Source organism: Rhinopithecus roxellana, chromosome 4, assembly GCF_007565055.1.
Source record: "Rhinopithecus roxellana isolate Shanxi Qingling chromosome 4, ASM756505v1, whole genome shotgun sequence".
Taxonomy (NCBI): Eukaryota; Metazoa; Chordata; class Mammalia; order Primates; family Cercopithecidae; genus Rhinopithecus; species Rhinopithecus roxellana.
The window spans coordinates 43,582,609-43,599,375 of NC_044552.1; the positions used below are offsets into that span (position 1 = coordinate 43,582,609).

At 35.6% G+C, this 16,767-nt stretch overlaps 1 protein-coding gene across 1 annotated transcript in view; it reads right to left on the reverse strand.

Moving 5' to 3' along the window:
- The window catches only part of PHF3 (PHD finger protein 3), an 81,614-nt gene that overhangs the window by 29,344 nt on the left and 35,503 nt on the right, over positions 1-16,767 (reverse strand). Inside the window, 2 exon segments of the mRNA XM_010364274.2 lie at positions 1,916-3,695; positions 7,694-7,855. Of these exon segments, the coding sequence (XP_010362576.2) occupies positions 1,916-3,695; positions 7,694-7,855 (1,942 nt within the window).

Consider the following 16,767-nt stretch of genomic DNA (forward strand, 5'->3'; position numbering starts at 1 on the left):
TACAGTAGATCCAAAAGGTGGCAGCAGGTAAACAACAACAACAAAGGGACTAACACCTACTCTTCAATTTAGGAAAATTATAAAACATTGGTGAAGCAAGAGTCATCATTAAAAAGCCTGGGCAAACTCCTGAAGACTGGACTGGAAGTTTATCTACAAGGTTAGTAAGTTACATTATAACTTACTAACATGGCTTCCAACTCTATGCCAAAGTTTCATTTTAGAAATTCATTTACTTAAGGAACCTATTCCATCTCTCTGTCCACGTTAACAGTATAATTTTTCAAATATTCTGGCAGAAAGAAAAAGGCTGGTTTAAAGGAGCACTTACAAGCACCACCTAACTCTTCATTCTTCGCCTGAAAACAGCAGGCCTACTTCAGAACATTTGAGTAAGGTGTTTATTTATTTATGGAAACAGAGTCTCACACTTCATCACCAGCTGGAGTGCAGTGGCTCGATCTCAGCTCACTGCAACCTCCATTTCTCAGGTTCAAGTGGTTTCATGCCTCAGTCTCCCATGTAGCTGGGATTACAGGCATGCAACAGCATGCCCAGCTAACTTTTGTATTTTTCGGTAGAGACGGGGTTTCACTATGTTGGCCAGGCTGGTCTCAAACTCCTGACCTCAAGTGATCTGCCTACCGCCCACCTCAGCCTCTCAAAGTGCTGGATTACAGGCGTGCACCACTGCGCCCAGCCGAGTAAGGTGTTTTAAAGAAAAAAACATATAATTAAGAGCATGTAAGTGACAGTGAATGTAGCACTGTATTCAAACAAGTGACAGCTTTTAAAAACTGGAATATACTGTTATAAACTAACCCTTGACGCTAAAAACAGGCCATGGGCTGGATCACAAATGAAGAAATACTTTGCCATAAAACTTACACAATGGCCCCAACATCTCCTTTCCAAACGCCCCAATCACCCTATCACCACCAAAATAATAACACACTTCACTAAATTGTCCCTCCCTAAAGAGTTTCATTTTTATGCACTAAGATAGTGCTGGGAAAAAATCACTCTAACACAGTTTCATGAATAAGGATAGTAAGAATATAATATACAAATTATGTTATTTTATCATATCAGCATCGAAAGAAGTTCCAACAGCAATATGAACACTTGAACAGAATAATCTTGTAGCTGCAAACTCCACTTCATCTCTTGCTTTCCTTTTCTTAAAAAGCTAACAAAAAACACATTGGGGATTGAGGGGTGCAGTGTCACAAAACTACAAATCACTGAATACTAGAAAGAATGATGAAAATCAGTGCTAAAATCATCTCTAAAATTTTAAGAGACTAGAATTCACAAAAAATTATTTAAAACATTCAAAAAAAGAAATGCATGTTTTCACTCTACTCCATGTTGACCTGGGTAATCTAACAATTGTTTAGCTATCAAATTTCACTGCAGGATAAAGTTTGATAGTTATGAAATGATAGTGTTAGGTCTTTCATGTGTTTCATTTTAAGAAAAAAAAAAACTTCAAAACAAAAATAAAATTTCCATTATGACCTTCATACTTTATTACTATTTATTCTCACACCAAATAAAATAATATTTAACTTAGACCCAAAGCAGTGTAACAATTTTCTAATAACCAGGAAGTGTTTGGCTTTTTTGCAGATGCAGTGGCTAAATTACACTGTTTAACCTGTGACAATGACAAAATATTTCCATGTATGTCAGCTGTTGGCCAGACTATGCTTTTTTAAATGTTCTAGGATGATACATTTATAAATTCAGTAGATCCACCTATCATTTATCCAAGACTGTTGAAGTTTTTTGTTTTTGCACAGGTCTCTGTGTATCAAATAATGTCTTTAAAACAATTCTCACATTTATCTCAACCCCCAAAAAGCAATTTCTCTTCAATGTACACATCACTCATACACACATACACACACACCTGTTGCCATGGGGTTTTTTGCAAAACCCACACTGCTTGCTGGGAGTCCACATATATTTGCTTTCAAATGAGGAGCTATGATCAGAGCCTTCTCTTTTTATGGTAGCTATGTTATCTGGAATGAACAATGGTGGCTCATCTAAAGAAAAACTTCTGCTGCTTCTTCTTTGGCGGGGTTGTAGGTTCTTCTCAGGTTTTTTCAGTTTCAGTTTATCCTCTTCCTTAAAATGCTCAATGCCTGGGTGTTCAAGCTCTTCCTTCACATGACTATTGGTTTTCATTGCTAGGGCCTGTTGCTGAGGCTTATGACACTGTTTCTGGCTGGAATGTGATACATGTCCAGTTTGTGCAAGATGATGAGGTTCTTTCAAGCAACCAGGATGAGCATGTGACTTATCACTCAAAGAATGAGTTAAGGGCTTGAAAATTTGTACTACAGTTTGGTCCTGTAATGTTTTTTTCAATACAGAATGAGCTTGGTTTTTCACAGATTTAACCCCAGAATTGCAAGTCTGAATCTTTGGCTCCTTATCAATTTGTTTTTTTCTGACTTTGACTGGCCTATGAAAATTTTGCTGAGATTCTGGTTCATCAGTATTTCGTTTCACACTTTTGACATTAACTTTAGTTTTGCTATGCATTACTTCATACTTTGCTGCAACAATTTTCTTCGGAGTATCTGTGGTCATGTTTTGCTTAGAATGAATTACAGGTTTTGGATGTTTGGATTTTACACTTTTTGACTCTAAGTAAGAAACGCTACTTGACTGGCTGTTTCTGTCATCCTGAAGGTTTGCTGTTTCATGGGACTCTATTTTAGTACTTTCTACAGCATTCAACTGTTTTGAATTTTGGTCAGGCACATCACAAATAGCATTTTCCAAAATATTACTTTCTGGTTCAAAAGTACTAGTATCAACCACCTCTAAGTTTGATTTATTAAACTCAGTGCTCTCCAACTGTCTATTAGACTTTGCATCTTCACAATAACCCAATGGTTCCATTTTATCTCTTTCAAGGGTGTTCTCAGTTTTATCAGCAATATCCATGGTATCCCTCAATTCCAAATTACATTCAGTCACTTCATCCACACAACTAGGCAAACCTACAAGGCTGTTTTCTGTCTTATTTGGATTTGTACAAGCAGTATCACCAGAACTATCAGAAGATCCAGGGTCCCCAAGAATATGGTCATCTTCACGGGATAATTTTACAGTCTCCTTTGATCCTTGTTCAACTTTTCTTGTTGCTATCATTTCTTCAACAACAGTCTCATTCGATTTACCTGAAATGGAATCATTTTGTTCATGTTCTTTATCTGAAAACTTAAACAATGGGCTACCAACAGGCTTGGCTTTACATTCCATCAGAGCTTCATTTTTCTTTTCTCCAATAGTAACACAAGTCTCTGAAAGAAGTGAACAAGTTAATTCATGAGATGGCACATCTGCTTCTCCCTGATTATTACACTTATGCTTAGAATCTAATCCATCTTCATCCTTCATTTCAAGACAAGATGACACTGAAGAATGACTTGAAGACACTGATACTTCAGGTACCACTTCAATTTGTCCACTATTTCGGCTGCTCCTTCTATTCTCCTTATGGTACTCAGGTTTCAGTGACGTACAAACTTCTTCTTTAACCTGACTCCTTTCTGGCTGTTTCACTCCTGCTTTAGGGGTAGATACAGTCTTCCCAGATGGTTTTTTTGTGTTACTTAATGGTGCTGCATTTGAACGCTTGGCAATAGTGCTCTGCCGCAAACTTCTTACTTGTTCTATCACAGGGGAAAAAAATAAATAAAAAAACTTAGCTATTTTGTCATGTGTTTTTATTTAATACAATTTAGAATATATCACTTCTTTATTCTGAGCTATAATTTTCTCAACAAAAATGTATTGAACAGTACTCATAATGGTGATATTATATATATACACACATATATGTAATTTAACAAATGTCATATTTTATATTTATCAAACTTCTCTGAATTCTAACAGGGGCAAAAGCCTCTAAAAAATTCAGACTAATATTATACCTTATTAAAAGAAATGTTTTCATCAAATCTCTTTTCCATAGAAAGTAACCTAGGAGTGAAGTAAGTAAAATGAGCTTCCTTTACCATTCATGCCCATATTAAAGCAAGACCATCATGCATTGTTAAACATTAAATAATTCTAAATATATAAAACCAAATAAATTCCAGTGCTAATGAAATCTGAACTAAAAACCTCCTATCACACAAAACAGGATCTGTGCGAGTTTCAAAATACAGCCTCAAACAGACTCTAATTCCTTTATCAATGTGCTTCCCTTCGGTCACCATTTTAGCATTAAAGCTATTCCTAAGAAATGACATCTACACAGAGTACCACACACAGTTCATCAAAAAAGAAACACAATTTAAAAGATTTAAACCAAGAAAATGTATCATAAGTATGAAAATAATGTAAAAGCTTCCCACACAATGCTCCTATTAGTCTATTAAATGAAAGAGTCTCCTTTCCCTATTCTGATACATCCCCTTCTATCAGGAGAAAGGAGAAACATGAAAAGAGCTAAAAAGAAAGAGAGCTAAATAATTCACTAAGTACAAAAACAACCCACAAACTGAATTTGTCATTTATCACTGAACTGTGAGAATCTTTAAAAAGGTAAATGTCCAGGGCTGCTTGTAGTTCTGATCTAGCATTAATAGCACACTTTCATTCTCAAAAGTATGCCTAATTTGAATAATAAATTATATAGTCACCCTCATCTTACACACCCTTTCTAATTCCCATAGGACTCAACAAAGTATCTGAGTATTAGGTTAAGTACTTAACAATGTTTAAAAATTACTTGGTGGATTATGAACTATTTATCACATGTTCAGTTACATAATTTTTTTAAATAACTAAAATTTTAATAAAGCTTTGTTTCAATATTTAGGTGATTTTTAAAGCTTTAAAGACAGATTATAGTAATTTATAGCTCTACTTTATTCATCCTTGAAATGAAACAAATGAAGGATTTTAACATTCATTACACATTAATAAATAAAGATCTTTTAACACCCAAGCGGTTGCTAAAAATGACAAAATAGTATATTCAACTGTGAAGGATATTCAGATAAAAAATGGTTTTCCAATAGTAAGCAAATTATTAAGCAAAGGCTAAAGTCACTTTTTCTCCTCTAAATATTACCTTCCTTAGTTTGAAGCCTGATTCTATAGGCAAAAATAATTTTATTTTCCTAAAATGTTTATTCTATTCTTTTCATTTCTCAAAGTCACAAGTATATACCAAATCACTGATTTTGAAAATGTATTAAAAACACAGATCAAAGAAAAGATGATGAAATAAATACATGCATCTAAATTTATTCACTTCTCAAAACCCTACTGAAGCTGTAACAGCGGGATCTTTTTTGAAAAATCCAAAAGGCAAGGAAGAACAAGAGAGGAAAAACCAGCAGCAAATTTTGGAAACCAAACAAGAGATGATTACCAAGTAACTCATATAAGATACCCAAAAGTAATAAACACTAGGCTGGCAGTGTTGGCAAAAACTAACATCATTAACACCTCAAAAACCTTAAGACTTGGTGGTCCCAGATGATTCTAAAGTGGGAATGAAGACAGATGCTTAATACTTTGAAGGGTTGAAAGCTCTTTAAAAGCAGCAGTTAGATTTCTAGATCCCTCTTTCCCCTACTCCATTTGTTGGGCAACTGCCCTTCCCTGGTCCTGAGCCAAAACTTGTAGCTTATTCTCTGGAAATAGTAAAGCAAGGTTTCTAGGCTGAAGAACATGAGGCACAGTAGAGACTGGCTATAAAGTACACTGAAATTTGTAAGATTAAGTGAGTCTGTATACACCGAAAGCTGAGAAACCCCAGTCAGTATTCCTTACGGGTTTCCATAATATGCTAGCAATCTAATAAGTTATGGAAAATAACCTAAATTCTGATATGAAGGGTTCTGTCAAATAACAGTACAGCCAGATTGCTATACACTGACGCTCATAGCTGGTAAAACCCAATCCCCACACTTAGTTTTATAATTTTAGTTCCCTACTCTTAAACATGAGCAATAATCAAGGGTCAGACATTTCAGGAAAGCATCTAGGAAAGATGGAGGCCAAAACCTTTTTTAAAATTTGTTTACAATAATGCAACATGGAGAAATCAGAAACTATGAAAGGAGACAAAAACTATTTAAAATGCCATTAGTAGCTTAATAAAGACAAAAGAAGATACTATATCCATGAAACATGAATAGAACACTACAGAAAGGACCATTCTCAAAACAACAAAAAGAACAGTTAAGACTCAAAAGTACAAAACTTGACTGAAAAGTTGGAGGATAAATACGAGAAAATTTAAGCACGTAAAAGAAAAATTACAAAGAGGTGGGAAGCAGGCAAAATAAAGAAAACAGAGGGACCAGTACCTTTTATGTAACAAATAATAAAGTTTACAGAAACCAAGAACTAACAAAACAAAGAGAAGAATTAACGATAAAATAATTTGAAAAATTTTCCCAGAATTGAATGACAAAATTTTTCAGACTAAGAGGATCTACTGAGTGTCTTGAGCTCCATACACAAAATACACCAAAACCAATACACATCATCATGAAATATCAAAACACCAAAGCTGAAGAGAAAGATTCCCAAACTTCCAGAAGAAATCAGGTAACAGACACTCCTACACACACATACACACACACACAAACACACACATCAAAATAAACTTCTCAACAACCCTGAAGTTAGAAAAAAATGGAGCAACACCTTCAGAATTTCTGAAGGAAAATGATTTCCAACCTTGAATTTTAAGTCCAACCAGACCATGATTCCAGTATGAGACCAGACTAAATACAAGGTAAACATACAAGGTTTAAAAAGTGTATCACATGGCTCCTTTTTCTCACAAAACTACTGAAAGAGGTGCATCACCAAAATAAAAAAGTTGAATCCAGAAAGAGGAAATAGGAACTACAACAAAAGCACAAAGCATAGACTTTCAGAAAAATGGTTAAGGGAGATCCCTGAACAGTTTTGCATCAGGCTCACAGGACTAACAAGAGTCTGTCTATATAAGAGGGAATCAGAAGGCTCCAAGAGGTATTTTCAATAAAATGGATATGACAGAATACCTGAAATACACAAATATCTTTAAGGTAGATTTAGTCAACTGGTAGAGCAGTTGTAGTGTAACTGCTAGTATGTACACACTAAACAACTGAGAAACAAAAACAAATCAGAAAAACAAGTTATACAAGAAAAGTAACTGTAGTTTCTTAAATGGATCATCTCTAATAGCATATTACTCATAGTAACATAATTACCACTGATCTAACAAAATTATATATTGGAAAAATGAAAAAGATGTTCTTTTTTGTGATGAGGACAAGTAGCAGGAAGAAAATCATCCAGAGTGGAAAGTCAACAGATGGATGAATAATAAATCAGAATAATCAAAAAACAGCAACATATGCATGTTACCTAGAGATATAAAGGTAAATACCGAAAAAACAGCAACAAAAAAAAAATTAAACCAGCTCAAAGAGGTACTAGTGGTTTCCTCTGAGGAAGGAGAAATGGGTAGTGTGGGGTTGTAGGTACTGAAAACTTACATAACAAATTGACATGATCTCAAAACTGATTGTCATCAAAACGACTGGATTAGCAAAACATCAAGAAAACATGACTCCTGCTCAGCAGTTTTATAACTTAACACATCTGCCCCTATACCTCTGATTTTCTAGCTAGACCTCTCTGAAAGGATTACCTTGTGCCATTAAACGAGGTGATTTTCTTGGTGATCTCACTGAATTTTCTTCTACCTTGTCCCTTAAGTTCCTGTTAGGTAAAATCAGTTCTTCTTCATCAATGGTATCATTGCCACTTTCTTTAACAACTCCTTCATCCATAATATCGTCAAGACCAACAACTAGAAAAAAACAACAACAAAAGTTAATTTTTAAAAATATTGAGAATGTTAGGCAATTAAAGGCAGCACAGAAAATACTGTGAGATAGTCTCAACATAACACTACATACTCCTGAAAATCTAGAGCGTGAAATTTTCTAACATGTGAAATTGTCACTACCAAACTCCCAAATCAAGTCAGTTTTATAAACTTCTACCTTGTAAAATAATTAGTCAAAGACAGTATTAGCTATATTATACTCCTTCCTGATTTAGCCTCAAATATCACTTCCATTTATCACTTGTTGACCCCTTGTGAAAGACATAGGTGACTATACCTGGAGTACTCAAGTATCACAACTTTGGTTAAGGCAGTTCAAGAGTTCCATACCCTGAAAAGCTGGATTCTAGGTTCATGTTAGAATCAAAAATTCTACTTCTAACTGGGATCCCAATACTCTCAAGACTTTATGCTACATGTATGAAAGCAAACAATGCAGATGTACTTTTGACTGGTACCAAAAGAAAAAAACAGGAAAAAAATGAAAAACATAATGTAACTTCCCCTTCCCCCAAATGCTGGAGAAAACAGTAGATGTTTAATATAGCTATATAATTACATTACCTTCTCCTAGCCAAAAGAGAGACAGAGTCATGTATTTAATTTGTGGGGTGGAGAAAGAATGTAAGAAGACTCAGGAACAGTCAAAGAAATATTAACACCATACTCATATTGTCATTAGGTTTATTTCTATATAGAACAAATGCCACTTAGCCAACATGTATCAGTAATTCTCAATGTGCAGTTGTACGAAATCTTGCCAAAAAGAATGTGATTATTTAGATCAGAAGGTCTGGATTCAAATGCTTACTAGAACGTCAAAAAAAAAAGAAAAAAGAAAAAAGAAAAACACCTTGATCAAGTCACTTAACCTCTCTATCAGTTTCTTTATCTCTAAAATGAGAATAACAATACCTGTCCTACCTACCTCACAGGGCTGTTGTGAGGATCAAGTGAGATGATGTATGAGAACTCACTCTGTAAACTTTAGAGCACTATACAAATGTTAGTTATTATCTTCATCCTAGGGGTTAGAAGGAACCTCAAGGAGTTATCTAGTCCTCATCTTTGTGTCCAAGTAGAACTTCATTTAAAAGAGCTCAACAAGATAGTGGTCTATCCTAAAATTTAAAGAGAACAAAATTCTTCATAAGTTTACTTTTAAATGACACAATTTTTTTTGAAGAGCAATTTGACAACAAACAGAATCATGAAACTGGCTCATATGCTTTGATCAAAATAAATTTAAAAAGAGAGGAAAGAATGGATTGTGAAGAAAAATGCTGATCAGAAAACACAGTGTGATCCTCGTTAGAAACAAACACACAAATAAAATGCCTGCGTATGTACATTTAGATAGAAAAAAAAAAAAAGAATGGCAGAAAACAGATGAAAATTTTACCAGTAATCATAGGCAGTAATTCTTATCCATAAACAGATAAGAATATATCTTTTTCCTATTTTCCAAATTTCCTGCTATAAGCATGTATTATAAAAGTAAAAATAGAGCCCATGCTTTTAACCATTATGCTATGCACTAAAAGTTTGAAGAATATGCTTTAGAAAAATTAATCAGGATTCATTTAAGATATAATTTGCGTAAAAACAGGTAGGAAGTCCAGTTAGGTATTCCAACATGATGGAATATTTGTTGCCACACATTCACATACATCCTCAGGTATTTTTTTATTTTGTTTATTTTATTTTATTTTATTTTATTTTATTTTATTTTATTTAATTTTATTTATTTTATTTTTGAGATGGAGTCTCACTCTGTTGCCCAAGCTGGAGTGCAGTGGTGCCATCTTAGCTCACTGCAATCTCCACCTCCAGGTTCAAGTGATTCTCCTGCCTCAGCCTCCCAAGTAGCTGAGAATACAGGTGTGTGCCATCACGCCCAGCTAATTTTTGTATTTTTAGTAGAGACGGGGTTTTGCCATGTTGGCCAGGCTGGTCTCAAACTCCTGACCTCAGGTGATCCGCCTGCCTTGGCCTCCCAAAGTGCTGGGATTACAGGCATGAGCCACTGCACTCAGCCTCAAAAAAGTTTTGACATTAGATTACAGGTCTACTACGTTCCTTTAAATACGCAAATTTTAAGACTACTTTTCATTAATTCTGTAGAAAAGCATATATATATATATAGTATATGCATTACAAAGATGCATAAGAAACATTAACAGGAAAACCACAACAGACTGTTCAATCGTGATTATCTCTAGTTGTAAGGAATTTTGCCATTGCTGTTGTTTTTTAACCTTCACTATACTTTCTCTGAGTTTTCCAAGTTTTCTATAATGAGCATGTATTCTACAACGTAAACAGGAGAAAAAAGAACCATCCAAAATAGAAAAACAGATCAGGAGGAAAGCCTGATTAATAGTGTTTGTTGACAGGGAGTGAAGTCATGTAATGAATTTTAGAGCTATATTACAAAGCAGAATCAACAGGATTAGCAAGCCAAATCCAAAGGTCAATTATAAGGTTTTAAATTATTCCATTTCCTTGCAACATCTGACATAGCTGATTCCTCTCCACTTTCTGAATCTCCATTTTTTTTGCTTCACTTCTGGGATATCACATCCTCCCATTTCCCTAGCCACTTCTCAACAGCCTTTGATAAAGCCTTTTCTTCCTGCTGACATCTACATATTGAAGGATCCAACAGTTCAGTCCCTCCATCTTTCTTCTTTATCTACACTCATATTCACGTATCCCTTCACACTCACCTATTCCTAAGGTGATCTTATCCTGGCCCATCTATACTCTGATTCCCACAGGTATCTTCTCCAACCCAAAGCTCATGAGACTTTCAGAAGAGTGTAATCTGACATCTTCATTAAGTTGTCTAACAAGTACCTTAAAGTTAACATACCAAAAATAAACACTGATTCTATCAATCCTCCCTCCCCCTCAAAAAACTGTTCCTCCCAAGGTATTCAGAGTAAATGGAATCTCCAATCACCTAGTTCAATTCTAAAACTCAAGAACTGTCCTTAGCTCCTCTCCCCATATCTGACACATCCAAGCTATCAGCATATCCTGCTGGCTTTATCTTCAAAATGTATCACACATCTGACCAGCTAACATTCTACTCCCAAATCACCATCTCTCATCAAGACTGTAACAGCCTCCTAGCGTCCCAGGTTTCTCTACTGCCATCCCCTCTCCCCGGACACAGTTTATTCTCCACACAGTTATCACTGTGATTCTTCTAAAATATTAAGTCAGATCACGTTAATATTCTTCTGTTCAAAATCCTCTAAAACCTTCCCAACACATGTAGACATAAAGCCCAAAATCCTAGCCAGGGCCCATAGGGTCCTATAACAGGATCTTCTCCTGCCAACTTCTTTGACTTCATCTCCTCCCCCTGCTGATTCACTCTCCTCCAGTCACAATGGCTTTTCCTGAACATAGGGAAGCATAAGCCCATCTCCAGGTTTTTGCACTTGCTATACCCTCTGCATGAAGGCTCTTCTCCCAAATACCCATAACTCATTCTTTCCCTTCATTCAGATTTTACTTAGATACCATCTTCTCAGAGAAATCTGCCCTAACCACCTTATGCAAAACAGCACATATTCCCATTACTGCCTACGGATCCTTAGCATACTTTATCCTTTAAAATGTTTCTCTACATGACATTAATTATCTGTCTGACAGTCTTCTCCACTAGAGCATAAGCTGCACAGGTAAAGACCTTTGTCTCTTACTTGTGGCTGAATCCCCAGAATCTAGAATCACAACCTTGTATATAGTAAGTATTCCAGAAAATATTTGCTGAATAAAAGCATTAAGGGAAAAGACAGATTGGGAGAACTTAAACCTTGATAAGTGAGAAAAAAATGTTTCTACTGACCAAACAGAGAAGTTGGAAAGAACAAATTTGGAAGTAACATACTGACTTCACTTTTTTGATATACTGATGATATGAAGGAAAAATATCAGACCAAAGATGCGTGAAGATAAAGCAGCATCACAAAAATTTCATAGTAGTGGGAATCAGGAAGGTTAACTGCAACCCAAAGAACAAATAAAGGAGATAAATCCACTAGTTTGACACACAAAGCAGAGAATCAGATGAGTAGGAGTTAAGGAGTAAGTAAATGAAGAATGACAATAATTGTAGTCGCTTTTAAGTTTAATGGAGGAAAGTGGAGAGAAGGAAAGGGACAGAAGAGGGAAAAATCAACAGAGATCTGACAATGTTTATATGTGCCGGAAAATAACTTGGAAGGTAAGTAATGACTTGAGGTTCTATCCCTGAACAACCTCTTGGTCAACAATCTACAATTAGAGTAACTAAGACTGCATTTGGGATATTTCTCAAGGTAAGATTTCCAAGCATGCATCTTTTTTTGAACTCCTGCTCCTCCTGACAACACACTTCCTTCAACTCAAAAATCCATTTCTACATTAAATCAAGCTCTACATTGCCTTTAGAGTTTCCAGAGTTCTCATGCTGAACAAGAGCCCCAACAACAGAAGCACCTCCAGTATGTTTTTTCTTCCCTTGTATATTCCAGAACTATTTCTGGAAAAAATTCTCATTTTTACCCCCAAGTCTGAAACTTAACGCCAACTTTATAACAGAGGAAATAACTGACCTAGAAGTAGTTAAGCTGAGTTTGACCTTTGTGCTGCCAGCATAATTATCACATAACAAATGTAAAAATTCCCTACTAGTCCTGCCCTGTAATTCTCCCTTTTGTGTGGTATTAAAGTGATTTAAACCAATCCCTATTGTTGAGAAATGGAATAAATTTAACCCCAAATGGTTTTAAAATTTTGGCATAAAGTCCATGATCATACTCAGAAATCTCTTCGAGCCTGATTTTACATCACATTAAAATTCCTCCCATCCCAACCCCAAATTGCCCTAATTAAACTTGCTTAAGTGAAGTCCTCCTGACATTGGTACTATTTTAACTCCAGACTATTTAAATTAAACCTATCTGTTTGGAAAGGGCGCAAATGAGATAAAGAGAATAAAATCAAACCATTCAGAGTTAAATTTATTGCACTGCTCAAGAGATTTGTTTAAATAACTTTAATACCATACAAAGGGGGAGAATGACAAATCAGGAATAGGAGGGAGCTCTTCACATTTGGAATGCCTTAATTATGCAGGCAGCACAAAGGTCAAACTTAGCTCAACTATTATACTTCTATGTCAGTTATTTATTCTATTACAAAGTTGGCAGTAAGTATCAGACTTGAGGGGGAAAAAGAACCTATCTGTGCAGTATCACAACAATAAAGAATAGTTATCTATTTTATACGGCTTGTGTTTTTTAAGTATAATAAGAAAATATGTGAACAACTCCTCTTAACAGAACCCCTACAATTTTCCCCTCTAACATCACAGAAGACCACCACTCTCTACTTGGCCACCCTTTGGTAAGAGTTCTTTCCTTCATGGATGAGTCACAGATTCATCCCAAAAAGAGGCGGAGGCATGACACACTCCATCGAGTTGTATGTTACATACAATTAACTATTTGGGAATGAATTTATCCCTGTAGATATTATCATGTTCTTAGTTTGAAAAAAATAAACAATGCTATATAAATAATGCTTTTCTTCCCCTCTTCTATTCCTTTCTTACGATACATTTTAAAACACAGGTTCACTGAGTCGAAGATGGTATACATATACACACACACATATATGGTGTATATATATACACACATACATATATGTATATATATACACACAAATATATATGTATTCATTTTAGTCTTAGATATCAAATGTTTCTCCAAAAATATAAAATATTTACAGTGCAAAGAGCTGCATATTAAGTCTCAAGAACTCATTAGCACTAATTTCAGATTTAAAAAAAAAATGGGGGTTACTAAAAAAGCTTGAATACTTTGTGGATTTATATACTGCCTTTTTGTATGTCTTTAAGTTTGTCAGTTATTAAGTCAAATTTAAAATTTCCCTATTAATTCTTAAGTACTTTGTATAAGGGAAAAGAGCTTCTATAAAAGAGCAACGAATTTGGCTGCCCAGGAATGGCAGCTTTACCAGATACAGCAAAAGCCACCCCTATCCTTTGACTGAATGTTTTTCTCTGCAATATGACTTCAGCCTAAACTATGCAAACTCTAAAGACAGATAAGATCAAATACTTGGCTCCTGTCAACTCCCTTACCTTTATGGTTAACAGGAGGAGATATTCACCTTTTTGGTACAGCCACAGTTTAGTGCCCATTTGCTACTTGTTCTTACCTGGTAGGTTAGACTTTCAGTTGAAAGGTAATGGGATGCTTTTGCTTAGAAAGGGCCTGGCAGGCATTCCAGTCTCAGGTGGGTACTCTGCCCCCTTGATTTTTCAAGGAACCCTCAGGCCCATCCTTGAAGAAAACATAAGGATGTTTTGCAAGTTTCTAGTAACCTGAGCCAGAAATTAGAGATCAATGTATTGATTGTTGTAGAGGTGAAGGATCAACCTTAATAAACAGACAAAAGGCTGAAAGAAGTGAGCTGGGTCTTGCTTATTCCCGTTATTAGATGTTTCGTGGAATAAGCAGTCGAAGCTAGAGAAGGATGAAAAGAAAGGGTGACTTTTTTTTTAATGTTTTGGGGGTTGATTTTATCCTATGGTTATCCTGAGTTGGGGTTTATAAGGCAGCACAGGCTGCCTAATGCTGCTTTTTTATGAACAGAAATCACTTTGGGATATTTTTTCTGCAACACTGGAAAACTATTTAAAAACAAAAAATACTTAAGCAGATACCTGTATCTTTTCAATCCTTTTCTAAGAGACAATCTTTATTGGGTCTACACCTCCATACTTGAACTTGTTAGAGGTGCTGTTTCCGCTGTTAGCCATGTTAAAGTGTTAATCCTGCACATTTGGTAATACAAGATTGTTGACATTAAAAAAAAAAAAAATCCCAAGCATAGACAAAACAAAGAATAAGATAGTGTTAAAGGGAAAACTTGAAGAGAAATAAATTTAAAGGAGCTTAACTGAGCAGTGAACGACTCATGAATCAGGCAGCCCCCCAAATCAGAGCAGATTCAGAGAGACTCCTAGAGTGCCTCGCGGTCAGAACAAATTTATAGACAAAAAAGGGAAGGGAACTGACATACAGAAATCGGCAGTGAGGTACAGAAATAGCTGGATTGGTTACAGGTTGGCGTTTGCCTTATGTGAACAGTTTGAACACTGTGTTCAACTGTGGTTCAAGTATGGCCACTGGGATTGACCAGTACTCAGCTATTGTACAGGCACATACTCCAGGTTAGGTTTCCAATCTTGTCTGCCTATTAAGCTAGGTTATGGCTCATCCACAAGCACTGAAATATAGAAGTAGTGTCCTTCTCAGGCATATTTAGTTTGCTTTAACAGTAGATATCCTATCATGTAACCACAAACCATACCTGTGGAAAACAGAGCAGTAGAAACTTAACCATAAAATATGATCTTTTAATATCATTAAAGGAGTATCTAAATATAGGACATTACAATAAAGGCAAAAAAATGTATAAAAGTGTTTTTTAAGCTACCAAGCAACATTATGAAATTAAGAAAAATAAAAAAAAACACATTCCAAATTTTCATTTGGATTAGCTCTGTCTGCCCTATGTATATAAAAACAGGCAGAAAAGAGGCACTTGGCCAGACACTAACCAATTCTAGAAAACCTACAGTGACATAAAGTATACACTCTGTCAATATGAGTATGTGTGTCTGTGGAGAAGAGGAGAATACTTTATGAATTGCTTCTTAATTGTTTAAATATTATTTTTATTTCTTAGATTTTTTTTATGCAATAGCACATGAAAAAGTTACTGTCTCACAGTTCATTTATTTATACAGCCCACCAATTACAGACTTGGTTCAGTAAAAAACTGTAAATATGGGCCGGGCACGGTGGCTCATACCTCCCAGCACTTCGGGAGGCCGAGGCGGACAGATCACAAGGTCAGGAGATCGAGACCATCCTGGCCAACATGGTGAAACCCCGACTCTACTAAAAATACAAAAATTAGCTGGGCGTGGTGGTGCGTGCCTGTAATCCCAGCTACTCGGGAAGCTGAGGCAGGAGAATCACTTGAACCTCACTGGAGTCGGAGGTTCCAGTGAGGCAAGATCACACCACTGCACTCCAGCCTGACGAAAGAGGAAGACTCCGTCTCAAAAAAAACAAAACAACTGTAAATATGAATGTAATCATGTAAACACAACCCTCAGAGATACTAAAACTATTTGGTAACCATGAATTACTTTAATCTGATAAACTAAACATCATTTTGAGTACACTTCATTTGCTATTTCTCTGCTTAAAACGTACTTTACTTGCCTAGGATTTTCAAAAGGCTGGCCACTACAAGTATCTCAGCATGCAGCTACTCTCCATGTTAGAGAGAGGCCCGCCCTAACTAGCCCAAGTCAAATAAACCATGGACTTCTGCCACCAAAAAAACAATTAGACATTTTCTATCACCTTACAATGTATTAGGTTGATGCAAAAGTAATTGTATTTCTTCCTCTTCAGAGTAATGGCCAAAGTCGCAATCAATTTTGCACCAACCTAATACTTACAAGCTCCATGAGGGCAAGGACTTTGTCTCAAACACCACTCTATCCTCCAGCACTGGAAACAGTCTGGCATACGATAGGTATGAAATAAACATTTGTTAAACAAACAGTACAGTACCAATCACTTTTATCTCAAAGCAAATCATTATACCTTACATATGATTGTTGTAAACTGCTGATCCCTGGAATGTTATTTAATGAAAATCACGTTACTGTAAAACAGGAATAGGTTTAAAAAAAAAAAAAAAAAAAAAGGTTCAACCATATTATAATATGGATCTCATTATTATTCACTGAGTTTCACATTCTAATA